Source organism: Ursus maritimus, unplaced genomic scaffold (genome assembly GCF_017311325.1).
Source record: "Ursus maritimus isolate PB19 unplaced genomic scaffold, ASM1731132v1 scaffold_13, whole genome shotgun sequence".
Lineage (NCBI taxonomy): Eukaryota > Metazoa > Chordata > Mammalia > Carnivora > Ursidae > Ursus > Ursus maritimus.
Genome location: NW_024423675.1, coordinates 16641048 through 16660532, shown reverse-complemented (window position 1 = coordinate 16660532; position 19485 = coordinate 16641048). Strand labels below are relative to the sequence as shown.

At 37.0% G+C, this 19485-nt stretch overlaps 1 protein-coding gene across 2 annotated transcripts in view; it reads right to left on the bottom strand.

The window, feature by feature from the left end:
• Positions 1–1824: 1824 nt before the first annotated feature.
• LIN28B (lin-28 homolog B) overlaps positions 1825–19485 on the bottom strand; it is a 113642-nt gene continuing 95981 nt past the window's right edge. For both annotated transcript variants that reach the window (XM_008704995.1, XM_008704994.1), the window contains exon 4: positions 1825–2194. In XM_008704995.1, the coding sequence (XP_008703217.1) occupies positions 1825–2194 (370 nt within the window). The remainder of the gene's footprint in view (positions 2195–19485) is intronic.

The window sequence follows — 19485 nt, the reverse complement described above, 5'->3', positions numbered from 1 at the left end:
GCATCACAGCACACGGATATTTCAGTATACACCATGGAGAGTCTCACAAACACTGTCCTGGAATTCAAGCTGAGCAAGAAACGACTGGCAGCCCAGCCTGAGGCATTTCCTCCTGATGCTGGGTTGCTCAAACAGCAGGAACTGCCTGAGACCCCTGGGCAGGACAAGTTGGGGAGGGAGCAGAAGCTGCTCAAACAGAATAGGTCTCATTTGACTCATGCTATTCTTTTCTTCTGATTATCTGAGCTTACACCAACAGGCTCGTACAAAACGTTGTTTATTGCCAATGTGAAGCATTATAACTAATTGGTGCCTTCTTGGAGATGTTTCAGACATTTACCCATAACATCTAGAACCAGGAGGACACCAACATTTTTTTTTTTAATGACTGAAACCTAAAGGGACCAATCCGAGGACTGGTCCCAGGCCAGTTTACTCACACAATGGAGGACCAACCTGAGAAGCGTCTCTATCCCCATTACTGAATGTCCGTCCTAAATCCACCATTTCGATTACTCCAGCATGAGTAATGAAGGGAACCTCCGTCAAATTCATCTTAATGTATGAAATTCTTGTCGCTCTCTGGTGGGAGAGGCTCCGGCACCTCCACCCCAGGCCCATCACTCCAGCTGTCTGCCACCAAACACTGCACTTTTTGATTTCCTTCACGGGGCAAACATATTGGGCTATGATGAACATCCACTTAATTTTCATTCTCAACCCCGGTATTTTATTCTTACCTGTGCTGTTTTGTTTTAGAAACAAGTCCGATAACTCTCTGGGGCTGGGGGGGGGGAACAGCCACCAAAAAAATACACCAAACGACTGGAGCTTTCCTCCAAAGTCTTCAGTAGTAAACAAGGAGGCCCCCTGCTTGAGGTGATGGTTTGGACTAACTTCGTCAAGGGAAGCTGTTGCCACAATGCCTTCAAAACTTGACAACATGTAAAAGATTATAATGAGCTGGTATCAAAATACCACTGAAAACAATCAAGTCACTACATTTATACATTGCCCTCCCCCTTCATTTTTCTGAATAGGCATCTAATTTACAATCAAAACGTATGAATTAAAAACATGGAAATATCGGCACAGAAATTACACATTCATTGTCTTTTCTGGAGTTATGTATCCCAGATTCAAAAAAGCTTATGGCAGTCAGAGGCATATGGAGTTAAGGTACTGCCTTCAAAGGGGGTTGGGTAGGGGGAAACACTCTACAGATATCAAGAAAAACAGGCAATCCCAAACTTGGGAAAACTGATGACTTAAAACCTTTAGTACCATATGATTGGCAGCTCTGAGATCTGAAGTAGCCTTTGGTTCACACAAAAGGTAACAGTCATGTGTTTATTGTAATGTAATATAAAGGGAGTGGTATTTCAAGAAAAAACCTCCAGGGGTTATCTTTGAAACCATCTAAAATGCTTCCTATGGGTTTTCAGTTCTTGGGGATGTCCAATTCCGTGAGGGAGGGTGTGTGCTTATAACTATAGACACATAAGAAAGACAAACCTGCTTTATGTATGTGTCTACATTGCTATATGGACTCCTCCTACACACACACACAGACTCAGGCTCTCTCCCTCTCACACATGCACATACAGATATACATAGTACTTCATTCTCTGAATAACGCAAAACATGACACCCTGCTCAAATGTAATTTGCTTAGAGTGATTTGTCTGTTTAAAAAAATTCACAGTTCCTCAACAGTAGTTAAAAATCCCAAGTCAGCTGCTGCTGTGAAATACTGCTCCCCTGTACTTGCATGAGGTAGACATCCCAACCGGGGAAAGAAAATGATACGCTTAGGAAGAAGCATTATGTCTTTTTCCTTTTTTGAACAGAAGGCCCCTTTTTGCTTGGTTCTTCCGGCGCTGCGGAGGACTTCGCGGAGGAAGCCTCTTGAGATGACCTGCCTGGCCATTCTGAGATCTCGAACCTCGCCTCCTGAGGAAACGGCGGTGACGTGCAGCCATGCCCTCCCCCCAGCTCTCGAGGAAAAGTCGAAGTGCATGGCTGTGCTTCTGCTTCCTGTCTTCCCTGAGAACTGGCGGGCGGCTGCGCCACAGTCTTATGTGGGCAGTTTGCCACCATGTGCGCGATGCTCTGACAGTAATGGCACTTCTTTGGCTGAGGAGGTAGACTACATTCCTTAGCATGATGATCAAGGCCACCACAGTTGTAGCATCTGCAACGAGAATAATGGAAACGTCTTAGAAGCGGGGAGCGTGTGCCATAAAATGCGTTATAAATAAATATATATATATACAAACTGTCAATGAGATCAGCCCCTTTTAATGCGCCCTCTTATTAAGTATGTAATGCTATTTTAAAAAAAGATTTTATCAATTTATTTGCCAGAAAGAGAGAGCGAGCACAAGCAGGGGGAGCGACAGGCAGAAACTGGCGGAGGGAGAAGCAGGCTCCCCTGCTGAGCGAGGAACCCGATGTGGGGCTCCATCCCATCAGGACCTGAGCGGAAGGCAGACGCTTAACAGACTGAGCCACCCAGGCGTCCCTGCAATGCTACTTTTAATCAAAGTTGCTTCCAAGACCATCTCCAAAGTGCTCTAACAAAGTTATAAAGCTAACTGTGCGCAACACAACAGTCAATGAAAAACAAGAGTACTAAACACGAAACCCTAGTCACTTCCACAGAGAAATGACTTTTCTTAGACTTGTCAGGTTCTTGTAAGAGAACAGTGTAGTCCACTAGAGGGCAGCCAATGTTCAACAAAAAACAACCAGCGAGCTTTAAGAAGATGTCAGTTAAAAAATAAAGCTGTTGACACGTAATACCCACTGGCAATGCACTCCCCAATTAGAAAATTATAGACCAAATTAAATTTCATTTCTTTAACATTTCTTTGTGTGTTAATTATGTTGACTGTGGAAACCAGTTGAACTGGAAGAATTTTTTCCTTTGTACAAATTGAGTAATGAAGTGAAATTTGATATGTAAGAAGTCAGAGAGCTATGGTGAGTGATATCTGGCAAATTACCAAGTAATTTTAGAGCAATACAGTAAGTATCTGAATCAGAAGAAACTATAAAAGAAACCTTCTAAATACTTAGATTGGGTTAATAAAGGTAGCATCAAGTTCATTTATTTTCTTTGTCCTTTGTAAGAAATCAGTTTCCAGTAAATTCTTCTAAATTGAAATAAACATAAATCTACCTTTAATATTTGAATGCACACCGGGGGCATGACTTTGTGTGAGATGTCTGAAAATCTGACTTAGTTTCTAAAAGCTGAACAAGTAAATCATTTGGGAGATGTATTTGCTCAATTTCAGTCAGATTTTCTTTCAAAATTTTATATTCAAAACAGGTGGAGAAAATAATATTGTATACTTAGAAAGGTTTTTAATCTACTTTTTGAGTATAGGATTTGCTTGTTTTGTCTCCAAATGAAATGTTTTAAGACCTTTCTATTTTAAATTTATTTTCAAATACATTTATGACTCCATAATTCTTAATATGAAGCACAGATGAGATAGGTCACAGGTTTTTTAAAGATAGCAAATAAGTGGTACTAGTGAGCATCAACTTAAGACTATTATGACAAAAATAATTATAATTAATTACATTTGTGTGTGTGCGTGTGCGTGTGTGTGTGTGTGTGTGTGTGTGTGTGAAAGAGGGGGGAGGGAGAGAACAGCAACCTTAACAACCTATACTACCATATATTTCAAAGACAAATGACTAAGCTACTACTAATCTACTGAGCAGTGTATGTAGGATAACTAGTATTCTATTTTCCAGGTCAAGTATGAAGAGTGTTCTGTTGTTTTGCTTTTACCTGGCAGAAACTAGGGTAACTATGGCCTATTTCTTCAGTTACTAATATTACTTTATAGATTTTAGAATAATGGATTCACAAAATGGGCTTTTATTCTTTGCAGTAATTAACAAGTATTTATCCCAGGGAAAAGGAATGCACCATATTTTCAAAATTTTAAGGGAAGAATCAAAGAAACCACTTTTTCTGATTATTTATTGTGCAATTACCTACCTTAATATAATAAATTAATGAAACAATATTACAATCCAGATTCAATACTGTTTCAGCCATGTGTTCTAAGAGATAATGCAAAATTAAAGAACAATAAAAATTACCAAAAAATGACTGAAATTCGGGCCCCTCAAATAATACTCAGAAATGGCATCTTTGAAAAATATAACCATATTACTTATCATAATGTTTTCCCACATAGTTCTCTTCTACAATGGATTAAGTGAATTCTTAAATTTGCACATCTATAAAATATCTCCTTTTGAATTAAATTCACTTCCTTGAGGATAACATCCACTCAGGAGCTCATTGTCGAAGAGGAGAAAATAGGTTAAAGCCTTCAGTAACAGAACAGGCTCTCCTGCGGACACATCAATTTCATCCGTCACTGTGGTATGCGCGGTGTTATCCAATTCAGGGATCCATTTTGCCCACTCATTTACCAAGGGCCTCACGTCAGGATTCCACTTTTACAAAGGGGGTCTTCCATCATATTCTGTATGTGCATTTATCATTACATTTGGGTTTTAAACGTTATTTTTAAGGGTACTGTATAGTTTCTTGTTTCCTTGCATTTTGATCTACTCCGTTAATTCACTCCCCTCGCTTTTCAGATACGTGCTATCATTAGGCCAGACTGTCTTCCACACTGAAAAGATTTGCATTCAGTGGATATGTGCTTAGTCTTAAAAGGGGAGGAGTGGTATTTATTCTCCTCTTCTATTTAATCATTCAGTGTCAATCACGCTTACTAAGAGTGCAGATCACACGCCATTATGAAACCCTGTCCTTCCCCAGGGACTGACACCAAAATGGAAATGTTCAACTACCTTTCAGCCCACAAATGATACCACACCACACACTCCCACTCCGTACAAGCTCTACGTGGTACTTTGGTACTTGTCTCCTTTGTTCACTGTCCACACCTCTCCCAATCAGCTGGCTTCTGTTAGTTTGAATTTTACATTTGATGTGAGCATAAAAATGGCAATGTGTGCCCTTGTATAGTTACATGCTTAAGAAATGTAAGGACCCAGACTCAGACGCAAAAGACTACACATGAAAAAAAACTATAATCATACTTCATTATACATTCCTATAGCCAACCATAAAAAGTAAAATCATTCATGGTAAGTATTTTATAAAATGATGAACCAATGGCACAAAGGATATTTTCTCACCTATTAAACATAAAGTAAATTAAAATGTTCAGATTAGTCTCAGAACTTTATCAAGTTCTTTGTAAAATTATAAATATTTTAATTCTAATGAGTTAGCACATTTTACAGATATTACTTCTTATTTAAGATGCTTTTGAAGACGGAAAATAACAAAGCAGAGCCAATTTTTTAAAAGATCATCAAAATAAGATGGACATTTTTAAATGAAACGAGAGTGCCAACAATAGATATAGTAGGATAGAAGCACATAAAATTGCAAAATAAATAAAGGCAAATCCTAAATTTAGAGCTTTAGAACTATATAATTATGGTATAAAATAAGTAATTGGGTGGGGGGAGTTCTTAATAAACTAAGCCCAAGCAATGACATTAGTTAATAAGTTAATCAAACATACGCAAAGTTCTGAGGATTCCAAAATAAAAATGAAAATTCTCATTGTGAAATCAGAATTAGATCTGCTATAACCCTTCAAAAAATTCTCATTTTTGAGGTTTAAGCTGAAGAATAACTAAATTATATTTTCAAATGATAATAGTAACAATGGTTAGAACTGAGCTCAATTGAAAACCATTAGATCAGAATATGGACGTTAATTTTTAAATAATACCCCAATGATTTAGATGAAAAAATTAATCAATCGTATGTTCCACCTGGATCTCAAAATTGATATTAAGTTGGGGAGAGGGGCGATGAATCACAGAGAGCCAGATTTGGCTGTCTAAAAGTGTAATGGAAAAAATAGAAGTTAGGCACTTCTAAGTATTTGAAAGTGTTAACTTTGTAAGAATTTATATGGAAAATTAAATCTACATTCTGGGGGACTTGAAGGGGCATTAAGGATAAGGATACAGAGATCTGTAACTTCTCAAGAACAAACAAATACTGAGACAACAGTGAGTCAAGTAGTATCAAGGAGAGAGAATAGAGAGGAAAAAGAAGTGTAAGCTATGGGCAGGAAGAAGGGGTGAAAACAGGAAGGGGACATAAAAAATCCTTGGAAAAGAAAGATGTGAAAAACAATCAATGAAGTTTCCAAATAGGAAAACAAAAAAGTCACAAATTGGAAAGAATTCCAGAAAGCAATTTGGAGAGGGGATAAGTGACTCTTTGAAGCGATTGTTTATTAATCCTGATACAGTCCAACTAAAATCCAGAAATGGAAGTCTATAGTGGTTTTTGTTTTGTTTTGTTTTGTTTTTAAAGATTTATTTATTTATTTTAGAGAGAGTGTGTGTATGAGAGTGTGAGTGGATATAGGGTAGAGGGAGAGGGAGAGAGAATCTTAAGCAGACTCCCTGCTGAGTGCAGGGTCGATCTCATGACCCTGAGATCATGACCTGAGCCGAAACCAAGAGTTGGACACCTAACCGACTGAGCCACCCAGGTGCCCCAGTATAGTTTTCGATTTTAATATGACTATACTTGTTATCTAATCCAATCGTCTGCCAATCAATCCAACACCTGGGAGTGTTAGATGCCAGTGTGGGAGTGGGAGGGAGAGGGTCGGCAGAAATGCCATCGAAGAACCCAAGAGAGCTAAAGAAAAGGAATGGGTCCAGGGTAGCTTTTGATGGAAGCAATCTGCCCACCCCTTACCTCCTGAGGGCCACAGATTCTTCCCGAAGGCCCCATTTTGTTTTGATAAAGTCCACACATTCTAAATTTACATCTGGGTGTAGTTTATTCACGTCACAGGATCTGCCCCAACATACCAAGAGGAGAGTTTGAAAACATGGATGAATCAGAGAGTTGGAAAAGCCTTCTAATAGTGCACCCATCTTCTGATCTCCAGCAAAGCAACCTATTCCTTACATGAGTCTGTTTCTTTTATTTCATTCTTCTTTTTTTTTTTAAAGATTTTATTTTTATTTATTCGACAGAGATAGAGACAGCCAGCGAGAGAGGGAACACAAGCAGCGGGAGTTGGAGAGGAAGAAGCAGGCTCATAGCGGAGGAGCCTGATGTGGGGCTCAATCCCATAACGCCGGGATCACGCCCTGAGCCGAAGGCAGATGCTTAACCGCTATGCCACTCAGGCGCCCTTTATTTCATTCTTCTTATAACCACTCCTAAGACTGTAAGCCAATTCAGCAATAAAATATTTTAGTAAGGTTAATTTTTAGAGATTTTTCTTAAGTATAGTGGTAAAAACATTGAGCTTTAAAAAATACTGGCTAGTGGTGATTTATGATTTTTAAAAAGTTTCTTATGGAACAAATACATATTAATACCAAAAAAAAAAAGGTATTTGGATCTTTTGAAATACAGAAGCCAGTATCCCTCTAAATTACCTTAACTCATGTGAAAAATAAAATGAGCTATACAGAGTATGGCTGTTAACATACTGTTAGCAGAATTAAAATAATAATAGAAATAATAAGATGTTTAATTCATTAAAAGCTTACTATGTTCCAGACACTGGGAAGAAGGTTTCTAATGTGTTACATAATTTAATCCTCCCCAAACCCTATAAAGTAGGTACTACAACATCTACTTTGTGTTGATGAAAAAACTAAAACTTGAGTTTACAAAGAAGGAAATTTTAATTGAAAATAATAAATTTCCCTTGCATTTTCATTATATGAAAAATTATACCCAACATTATTGATGTAAATTTTATTACATGTAAGTCTAAAAACTAGAGTCCTGAATTTAAAACAGCAACACACACACACACACACACACACAGAGATTTGAAATAGATTATTTCCCAAGATTTGGCTTATTGCTCTGTCACTATGATAGGGGAACAGGAGTGTCCATCACTGAATGGTCTCATCTATACAATGAAGGTTGGGATTAATCTAGTCCAGAGTTTTCAATGCCAATGCCCAGTTTTATTTCTACTCCTCTTATACTTTGTTGGTTGAAAATTTTTGTCTAAAAAATTAGTAAATAATTTTTCCATTTTCCTTAATCATATATGTTTAAGACTGTAAGTCAGAACTTCAGGATGACATGTTATTATCAGAGCTATCAAACCAACTCAATAAAATGCCAGTCAAAATAAAGAACCCTGACATTTTAGTTAGCCCATGAAGTCGTATTATGATATGAATGATGTATATAGGCCTTGAAATAAATACTACAATGAGATCCTACTGGTTGGAGTGAATGTACATTAAGACAGCCTCTTTTGGAGGGCAATTTACAGTGTATTTCAAAATCTTAATGTACATACCCTCTCACCCAACAACGCCAACTCTAAAAATTTGCCTATAGAGATATTCTACTGTATTAGAAACATTCTAATATAGTGTTGCCCATATTGGTAAAAAATAGAAAAATTAAATGACATAATAGTAATACTACTTCTAATAATAATTGCTTATAATCAGAACCAGGTGGTCTGCTATAGAGTCGATGCTCTTTACCACTGAGCTACAAACATGTGAAGATGGAAAAGAAATTAGAGCCCACATACGTCAAGAAACACTGCAGATATTAAAAGAAATGAAGTAAAAGAATATTTTTTTTAAATGAGGTAGATCTGTGTGTATTCAAATGGAAAGATATCCAAGACAAATTAAGTAAAAAAAGCATACCACAGGACAACACAAAAATACAGTATACTACTACTTATGTCTCAAAAACACCGTATATGGTTATAAGTAATTGTACACATTTTTTCAAATGCATGGAAAAACCACTGAAGGATAAACAGTAAATTAGTAGGGGTTACATCTGAGAAGAGAGGTGTAATGGCAAGGAGGACTTTCATGTTTACTCCCTAATTTTTGTAGAGTTTCTTTTTTATTTATTTTTTATTATTGATTAATTTTTATTTTTTAGAGAGAAAGGGAGTGTGCGTGGTGGGGAGGGGCAGAGAGAGAGAGAGAGAGAATTTTAAACAGGCTCCATGCCCACTGGGGAGCCCGACATGGGGCTGGATCTCACAACCCTGAGATCATGGCCTGAGCCCACATCAAGAGTCTGACACTTAACCGACTGAGCCACCCAGGCGCCCCGGGCTTCTTTTTTAAATAACAGGAAAGAATTTATATGTTGTTTGTGTAATTAGAAAAAGAACAATTATATAGCTCCACCTCCATTTTGTAATTCAACCATTATTACTGTTTCTCACTGGACAGTGAACTTGTATACCAGCAGTTCTAGAATCATCTTGGAAGCTTTTAAAAAATACTTACACCTAAATGCTACTCCACACTGATTAAATTAGAATCTCTGAGGGTGGAGGCCCAGGCCTCAATAGTTTTTGGAAGTTTCCCAGGTGAGTCTACGGCCATACCACCCTGAATGCACCTGAGCTGGTCTGGAAGTTTCCCAGGGGATAGCGAGCCGCTTCTTGAGAACTACAGCTGTAGACAAACCCGAGTTAGCACTGACAGCCTTACCAAGAGATCCCTCATAATCCCAACCATAAGGAATGGGGTTCAAAACAGAATAAATCTCTCCAAACATTGTTTCAACAGGACACTGATGCCTCAGAAAATAGGAAGGAAGGTAAGGAAGGAAGAAAAAACTGTGTATGTATCTTATTTCCTTACTGGGAACAAAAAAGCATTCCCTAAAATTTCCGGTTGTGAGAGCACAAAAGCCCATCACCTTTTACCATCAGTGGTCCCTGCTAATTGTGGAAGTAAACCAGTGCAAAAAACTACTGAGTTTAGCTTTAGACGTAGTTTCTCTGCTTCTGAGACCATTATTCAATTCTGAGTTCATCAATCAAGGCTGGGTTCAATGTGTAGGAACCCATGTCATCAAAATGAGTGATAATTTACAGCTCTTCATCAATTGCTACTTTCTCTTAACTTCACCATCATTACCAATTAACATTTATTGATTTCCCATAATAACTCAAGTCTCCATCTTCTGCTGCTTGCATCTAAAATAATTCTCAAAAGCATATAAACTTTAGTGTAAATAAGACTCCTGCAAACATTTCTATGACTAATCTTTGTTGGCTATTACATAAAAATCACTTCCTCATGAATATAAATATAATACCAAGATCTCTGCTTTTTATAAAAATCTATTAGTCATGGCATTTTTAAAAACTCAAATATTCAAACTGCATTTTACTTGAAAGAGTGCCATTGGTAAAGTAACTACTGCTCATTCTGTCTTCTGTACTTGGAGAAAAAGAAAGTACAGGATAGATGGTTGAAAGAAAACTGGCTTAGTTAAACCACCTTAAGGGTAGGTTTTCAATATTTTTTTTATTTTTACTTATTTATTTATTTTTAAAAGATTTTATTTATTTATTTGACAGAGAGACAGCCAGCGAGAGGGAACACAAGCAGGGGGAGTGGGAGAGGAAGAAGCAGGCTCCCAGGGGAGAAGCCTGATGCAGGGCTCGATCCCAGGGACCTGGGATCACGCCCTGAGCCAAGGGCAGACGCTTAATGACTGAGCCACCCAGGTGGCCCTCAATATTTTTTTTAAAGCAAAATTTAGTGTAATTGCCATTCAGTTCTTTCTGGTGCATAATAAATGGGAGATGTCTGGATAGCTCTGTATTGTCTAGTTCTAGTGAGAGTAAGGGTCAGTCTGTTGTGACATAGAGCTAATGTGAATTCTAAACTCTAAAACTGCCTGCAGCGGAGGGGCACCTGGCTGGCTCAGTTAGAAGAGCATGTACCTCTTGATCTCAGGGGCTGTGAGTTCAAGTCCCAAGTTGGGAGTAGAGATTACAAAAAAGTAGAGTACAAAAAAATAAATTAACTTAAAAAAAAAAAAACCTGTTGGCAGAGGAAATAAACAGGTCTCCTCCAAACTTCAGGTTTCAAATTGATCTGGAGTATGCACAGAGTTCAGAGGGTATTTCTTACTTACCAACTACTGTTCTATCCTCTTTTATCATCTAGTTCTATGATGGGAAGTTATCTGATACCTTGTCAATTAGTGAATTCAACAGCTTCTAATACCCATGTAATCATTTTCATTAATTGAAATGAAAAACAAAAAAAGCACTTAAAATCTACTATGTGAAGGGAGAAAATTATCTGAGAAATAATATTAAAAAGAAAATCCATACTAAAGGATGTAAATTTCCAGAATGAAAAGGAGATCAATTTCCCAGGGCAACCGATCAATTAAAAAAAAAAAAAGAAATATTTTATTTATATTTCAGAGCACTAGGAATAAGATTATAAAAATTTTTCAGAAAAAGAAAATTATATCAACAGTAATAAACATTTGATGATCTTTAGATGTCTCAAGACTAATACTGGAAACAAGAAGAAAATTAAAAAGTGTCCTTAGCATTTTGGGGGAAAGCATTTCCAACATAGAAAAAAATACACTATAAGTGCAACTTTGCACTAGATAGTAATGGAATGTATGTAAATAGTGAGCTGAATGGTAAGATTTATATATTTACATATTTTATGTTGTTTAATGTCTTCTGACTGCTTTCTTTTTTTTTTTTTTTTTAAAGATTTTATTTATTTATTCGACAGAGATAGAGACAGCCAGTGAGAGAGGGAACACAAGCAGGGGGAGTGGGAGAGGAAGAAGCAGGCTCACAGCGGAGGAGCCCGATGTGGGACTCGATCCCGGCTCGCCGGGATCACGCCCTGAGCCGAAGGCAGGCGCTTTAACGACTGCGCTACCCAGGCGCCCCTTCTGACTGCTTTCTGAACCATCTTATGTTTATTTGTTTTGGGACATTCTCTCTGATAAATGCCATGGTCTCTCATCTGTATCGTAATAATGTCGGCCAGAAATGCACCAAAGTATCTTGACAACAGCTAAAGTATAGTAATTGCTCTATTTGCAAACCTTTCATCATCTTATGAAAACAAAACGCTAAGATGGAAAATGTGGGGGCAGGCATGTGATGAATGGCAGTGCCGGGTCTCAAGCAAAGCGGGGGTGGAACGCATAGCAGTTTTAAAAGAGAAGAGGACACGGAAGGGGAGAGAAATCATTGGAGAGATAGGGACAAAGGGAGCCTTTCTCATGGAAGGGCACTTCAATCAGGTATAATTATAAGCCAGACATTTTGGTATTTCATTCCATTATGGGTAGAAGCACTTGGTAGGGTTTGCGGCAATCCCACAGAACAATAATTATTTGTTCAGAGTCTGCTACTTTGTACCATAGCTTGAGAAGGAGCATAATAATGAATTCTAGGTCAGAAGTTAAATCTGTGTTTGAGATATAAATGTTATCTCTCTTGTAGGTAACAAACAACATTCCAGACAGGTAATCTGTTCTGGCTAATGGAAAAGTTGAAAAAACAAGGAGAAAGATGTATTTAAACACAGATAACTTAATGTTTTCCAATGTCTTGGAAGTAAAAGCAGTTTGTTATGAAATTGGATCCAATCTCACAGGCAGTGGACATTCTGCCAGCACGGCTTTTATGATCCAACACAGCTAAGGAGGAGTGTCCAGCTCAGGACGTCTCTCTCTCTCTCATACACGTATACATACACACACTCACGTGCGTGCCACAAGCAGCTCTGCAATGGTAGTGTGAATAGTGTGAAACCATCCAAACTGGATTTAAATTTATCCTTGTTGGAACCAAGTTCAGTTTATCTACCATATTTGGTCACAGTGACTTGTAGGTAGAGTATTTTTAGGTTACTGCTGGTCTCAAATATAAAGGAAAGGGAAGACATTCAATATTTAACTAGAAATGCTTACAACTGGATGTCTGCTTAGATGTCTGGAGAATCAGATTATAATATGCAACCTGAAAATGCTGGTTCATTTATCCATTATAGCCGTCTTGCCGAAAATTTAAAACCCCCAGGGCTGCTTGCTTTTCACTAGACCATTTCACCTCACCGGTGTCAGAGGTGTGACATCGGCTGTAAATAAGCATTGGTTCAGCCAGAAGAAATACAATTCCACTACTGATTTTGTGTCAACTTTTATAAATTTTTTTTTCTTGGTCATCACATGATTTCCCTCTTTGGCTCTGTAAACCAGCCCTATTTTTATGTTATTTTACAAGTCATTCTAAAGTGATACCTTTCTCTTTAGGTGTACGTTGAATCTTTTTTTTTTTTTTTAACTATTAAATCAGAAGCAATTTTAAAAGAGTAGATTCATCATGATTACTTGACACATGAAGCAATAATTTGTTATTTAGAGAAATGGATGTCAATGTCAAAATAATATATGAAAGAATTTAAATACACAATAAAAACACCTTAGGTATATAAACAAAGACTACAGAATAAAAATGACTAGCTCATCTTTTATCACACCTCACCATTAAAACACAGAAGGAAGAGACAGCACGAGAAATTTCAAAAGAAAGAAAGATGTACAGAGGTCAAGAATCAATTTCACTGGCATGACTGATGACCCACCCAGGAGAAGGTTAGATAATAGTTCCAGATTTATGCTGGTTGTTTGCAAGCTGGAGGCAACAAGAGGGCTAGATTAGAAGATTTTACCCAAGTGAGTTATTATTTAGCCAAATGGGTTATTGAAAGCTATGAAGTTACCATGACCGAGTTACTTTTGGTGCAAGTGTCAATGTTGGTATTTGAGTTTCTATGAAGATAGAGGGTTTAAACACCTTTCAATTGTGGTATTACTAAATTAATATTAACACTGAATTACCCCTATATTACTGAATTAGTAAGAACTATGTGTAAAGTTTCCAGTTTGACAGTGTTTATATGGGTGGCATTAAACATATTTATAGAGGGCCTACTATTCTAGAGTATGTTGCTTGGTACGATCTACCCAAAATGTACTCTCAGAATGAATTCATGTGCAGGAGGCAAAAGAAGACTGTGCTAAACCATCCGCATCTCTATGGCTACTCGGGAATCAGGAGTTAAAACTATTCTGCTGAACTCACCAGTGAAAGGCTTCTAAGGATCAATAAGTTTGATCTCCTGTTCCAGCACCAGCTAGTGTTGAGGAAAACGACGAAATACAGACAAGAAGTAAATGACCTCTGTCCACTCCCCCTCTAGCCTAATTGGTCTCTGACTATCTGTTGTCCTATGCCAAAAATTAGCAGTTCTTAAACTGTTCACCATGTAGGTAGGAAGGTGAAAACTGAATGCAGAAAATTGCGACTATGTCTAGATAACCTCCGTGAATGCTGATGTTTCGTCTCTGTATTAGACTGATCTTGAAAATTAAAGCTCAAGGTAAAGTCATGTAAGGTATTCTTGGCTTCGTGGCTACTTCTTTTTTTTCCTCCTTACTGGCTGCAGCTGCTCTTCATGTTATCCAGCTGTTTATATGAATAAAGCTTGATGGTCAAGCTGATAAGGCATCCCTGCAGATCTTTTCTCTGGTCACTGATCCTTTAAGGAATCTTGTTTCCCTATTTGAACATTTTAAGGCTGTGACCCTGTGAACACATGGCCACAGTTATGAAAGAAATGGCTGTCAAGCCAAGGATGGAGGTAAAAACTGCAGGTAGGCATGAGAAGAGCAGACAGGTCCTCGTCAGAGCCAGGATTGTTTACACATGTCCAAATCCTCTTAATCAGTGCTTAACATCAGGGCTAGATTCCACACATTTAACAGATTTGTTTGTACATACTCTATAAGCCAAAAAGTGGCTTGTCTTCAAGACAAGCTCTTGAGTATGTGAGCAATGGAATTTTCATCTCCTCTGGTCACCCTTTGAATTTGGCTGGTAGAAGTTTATATGAAGAATTTGATTTATTCCTTTAGTGACACAAAAGAAACAAAGCCACTGAGTAATTTTTTGATGTTTTTCTAACAAAAAAAAAATTGTGAAAAGTATGGCAGATGTAGTGAAAGGAGGTAAATTTGTTTGGGTAATACTTGATTTTTTTACTTAAAAAATATACATATTTCAGAAAAGTAAAAATTTAAAAATATGATAGCTGCAAATGGCAAAGTGCTATTTATTAATCACACTGAATGTGAAGTTCTCTTTAGATGGTTTATTTTTATAACTTAATTGAATACAACACAGGTATAGGGAGAAAGCTGTGCTTCAGTGGAAAACTGCGTTGTCTAGATCTAGAGCTCACACTTATGGATTACCTGATTCTGATTTAGGAGAGTAATTTTACAGCTCTTTACATTGCCAGTAACGGATACAGAGGCAAATTCTGTCCTGTCCTCTCCCACCCTGAAAGGAGCATGTTTTGCCCCCATTGGATATTAATTTCAATATTCCTGATCTACAAATGTGTCTGTTCTTTGGATCGTCCTTTGAACAGGTTATTACAGCTGCCTGTTTTCCTCATTTAACTGAATTAAATAGAATCTTTAATACTTGCTCATTTTGTATCAGAGCCAAGATATTACCGTTTTTGGAAATTATCCTTTAATTCTTATACAGTAAATATCCAACCACAGAAGCCACTGGTTGAGATCAAAGATCATTATGACATCATTAGGATCTTACTCTTTAAGTACCTAGAATCTAGAATAGAGATACAATAAAAGCACAACTAACTTTAATCCCTAGGGTTATTAAACCCAGTATTCGTTTTTGTGTTTTTTCTCAGTGATCTTAATTTTCCTATACCTTGAAACATTTGCTGTTTCATAATCCTGGGAATTACTTCCAACTTCACTAAAAAGGAGCTTAAAATTATACAAAAATTAAAATTTTTCCAAAGAAGACATGTAAATGGCCAACAGGTACCTGAAAAGCTGTTCAACATGCTAATTATCAGGGAAATGCAAATCAAAACCACAGTGAGATATCACCTCACACCTGTTAGAATGGCTTTATCAAAAAGACAAGGGATAGCAAGTATCAGCAAGGATGTGGAAAAAAGGGAATCCTTGTGCACTGCTGGTGGTACTGTAAATGGTACAGCCACTGTGGAAAACAGCATGGAGGCTTCTCAAAAAATTAAAAATAGAAATACCATATGATCCAGCAATTCTACTTCTGGGCATATATTCAACTGAAATGAAATCACTATCTCCAGGACATATCTGTATCCCCATGTTCACTGAAGCATTACTCACAATAGCCAAGACATAGGAATGAACTAAAGGTCCACGGATGAATGAATGGATAAAGAAAATGTGGTACACATACACATAATGGAATATTATTCAGCCATAAAAATGGAAGTCCTGCCATTTGTGACTACATGGACGGATCTTGAAGGCATTATGCTGAATGAGATAAGTCAGACGCAGAAAGACAAATACTGTATCATCTTACATATGTGGAATCTAAAAAAAAGTCAAAGTCATATTAACAGAATAGAAAAGTGGTTGCAGGGCTTGGGGGGAGAGAGAAATGGGGAGAGATTGGTAAAAGTATACAAATTTTCACCTATAAGATAAATAAGATCTGAGAATCTCATGTATAACATGGTGCCTATAGTTGATAACACTGTACTATATAATTGAAATTTCCTAAGAGAATAGAACTTAAATCTTCTGCCAAAACAAAAGAAAGAAAGATAAATAAGGGAGGTGATGAATGTGTTAGTTAACTAGTTAACTAGATAGGTGGAATCCTTTCACAATGTATACATATATCACATCATCACAAGTACACTGCAAATATTTTACAATTTTATATGTCAATTAGACTGCAATAAAGCTGGGGTGGGAGGAGAAAGAATATTTCCCATTCAGGCCAACATGATACCCTAACGGCTTTTTCTCTTACCTCATATTTTATAGAATTTCCCCTCAGCTTGCTGACTTTTCAACTCACTATGGTGGAAAACACTGAAACAAAGGTCAGGAATCTTTGGCTTTTCTTTTTAGCTCTAATATTAACTTTCCATCTCACTTGTAAGATGGTGCTAGGATTTGAATTCTCTCGATTCTCTCCCAACTATGATCTTGGTATCACTGTACCCTTGTAATGAGCACTCAGCCTGATTTTATAACTTTCTCCAAGAAATATTTGCTAGCCCAGTAGTGAGCAGGGCAATGGGAAGCAGAAAAGACCCAAATTTATGTAGAGTTGCTGTTGGCAAGGTGGGTGTTGGGAAAAGACAAGAGGGTGAGGGGGACTTAGTTCACTCATAAAAGCATTATTGAAATGAGCAGTCCAAGCTGAGAGGAGAGGCAACTGAGACTAGAAGGAACTCAGATGATGAAAAAAAAGGGAGAGAGGATTTCTAATACCTACACTCAAGAGCCTCAATCTTTTCTAATTTCATAACCCTAATATCAATTACACTACATGTTCATTTGGAATGAAGATTATCTAAATCATCACTCAACTGTCTCATGCAATACTGGAGTCCAAAACTATTGGCACAGAACTTAATCAGTTTAACTGATTCTGCACTGCCTCTGTAATATTCTATTAATTATACAATTAAATAATCTTCCGATCACTGGGAAATCACCACTTTGAAAATAAGGTTTTCACTGAAAAAAAATTTTTTAAATAATGTAATCACCTAGGGGGTGATAAAATAGTGAAATAAATCACGACTATTTCATCATCCTTCAGCTTTCTTACTGCATTGCCCAAACTCAGGAGACAGAATTTTTGTAGTCTTTTTCTTTTTAACCTTTCATTAAACACCATTGAGAATTCAGAATGTTTCATTTCCTGTCCATAATGGCAAAGAGAAGAAAATTGACAGAAGATTTTTTGCAGTTGTTAGACAAGTAAGAACATAAATACAAAAAGAATAGACAGCAGTACTCCAGACAAATGATGATGGTAAAACAAACTGTATAAACTAAATCTCAGATTATGAGTCATTATATAAGATAATATCCTAAATATATTTTCTCAAATTGAAAAATAGATGAGTGAGCAATGTTTCTATGGGCAACAATGAAATTTGTTATCCAGTTAGTCATTCTACAGGGAGGAGGATGTCTATTTTTTTGACCATAAATTTTTGCAAAACAGACATGTATTCTTTTACCTTTTATCAAGTTTGTACTAGGAAATTTACTTGCTATGGTTCATAAGTGGGCAAATGCTGAAGGCTCTACTGAATGGAGATAAACAGCATAGAAATGAAAAAGTTCACTGAATTGATCATTCAAATCAATATTATGAAGGTACTTTGCTATTACAGACTGAAGAAATCGACCATCATATCTTCAACAAAACTATGAGCCATGAAACTTTTCAAAACACTGCATTTTGTGGATAAAAGTGTAAGAACCAGAGGTAATAAAAAGCTGGAATCTCATAGAAATTTGTTTGACATCTGGATCAATATTTATAAGATGAGTATGTTCCAGACCATCCATGAGCAATTACTTGCATCTAAAGGATATTGCCCATTTTGGATACATGTATCTTCATGCCAGAAAAATACAAAATGAAGTTTTTTTGGTTACATTTAAATTCTTACTAATTTCCAATATAGCTATTTTTCACGACATCCCTTTATTTTTATATCTGTAAATTATTTGTAAAATGACTTTCAAAATGTGTTTTAAAAATGGTTCCTTGGACTAGATGGTAAATGGTAATGACTATTCTTCCTGGTGTTACTTGATTGGCTCAAAGAAAAGGAAAAGATATTATAAAAATCTTCACTGTCTTTTGTCCTTTAAAAACAAAATGGAAACACAAAGCTTACTCTTAGGTCAACTCTCTTAAATCTATGGACGGTTTCCTCAACTTCTTGTCTGTTTGGGGACAGATCCCCCATCTCCTGCCTTTATACCATGCTAAAGATCAATCAATCATGCTAACTGATACTTCAGGTACATCTCTTAGCCCATTTGGCCCACTCAATCACCAACCAGTGATGACCATATTAGTGTTACCTTGATTAATGTAAATGAAACAAACAAAAATTTATAAAATCAGTTACCCTGTATTACTTTTTTAAAAATAGCATAACAGAAGAAAAAAAAACAGTGAAAAGGATAACTATTATAAGCTGTTGGAACCTGGGGGTGAAAAGGAGAGTACAAAAAGGGCAGGATCGTTAAAGTAAGAGAGGTGTTGGGTGACTAATGTCAAAAAGATATAAAAGCATGGATTCCCACCTAACATACTTTTTGTACTGAATATCATAGTCATGGACTCTAGTCAATATCACAGAGTAACAGATACCACTGAGCTGTCATGTAACCCTATGGCAGAAGCCACATCTCCTGGGCAAAACCACCAAAGTCAGGTCAACTTCCCTTTATCTAGTCATCTTTTGACAAGTCCTCTTGGCTTTCTAAGTTTGAGCAGTCACTATTTAAGGAATTTTCAAAAAAGTAGTAACAGCAAAAGTTAACTATATGCTGATGCACGTCGCTGGAGACACCAGTCTGAAACTTGAAGTCACAGATTTGGGGAATATCACTGAAAGGACAGACAGTCCTAAAGCCATGGGAGGAAGGTCAACCAGCAAAGTGTGAAGAGTGAGAAGAGGACTGCAGACAAAGTTTTCAGAAATTCTTCT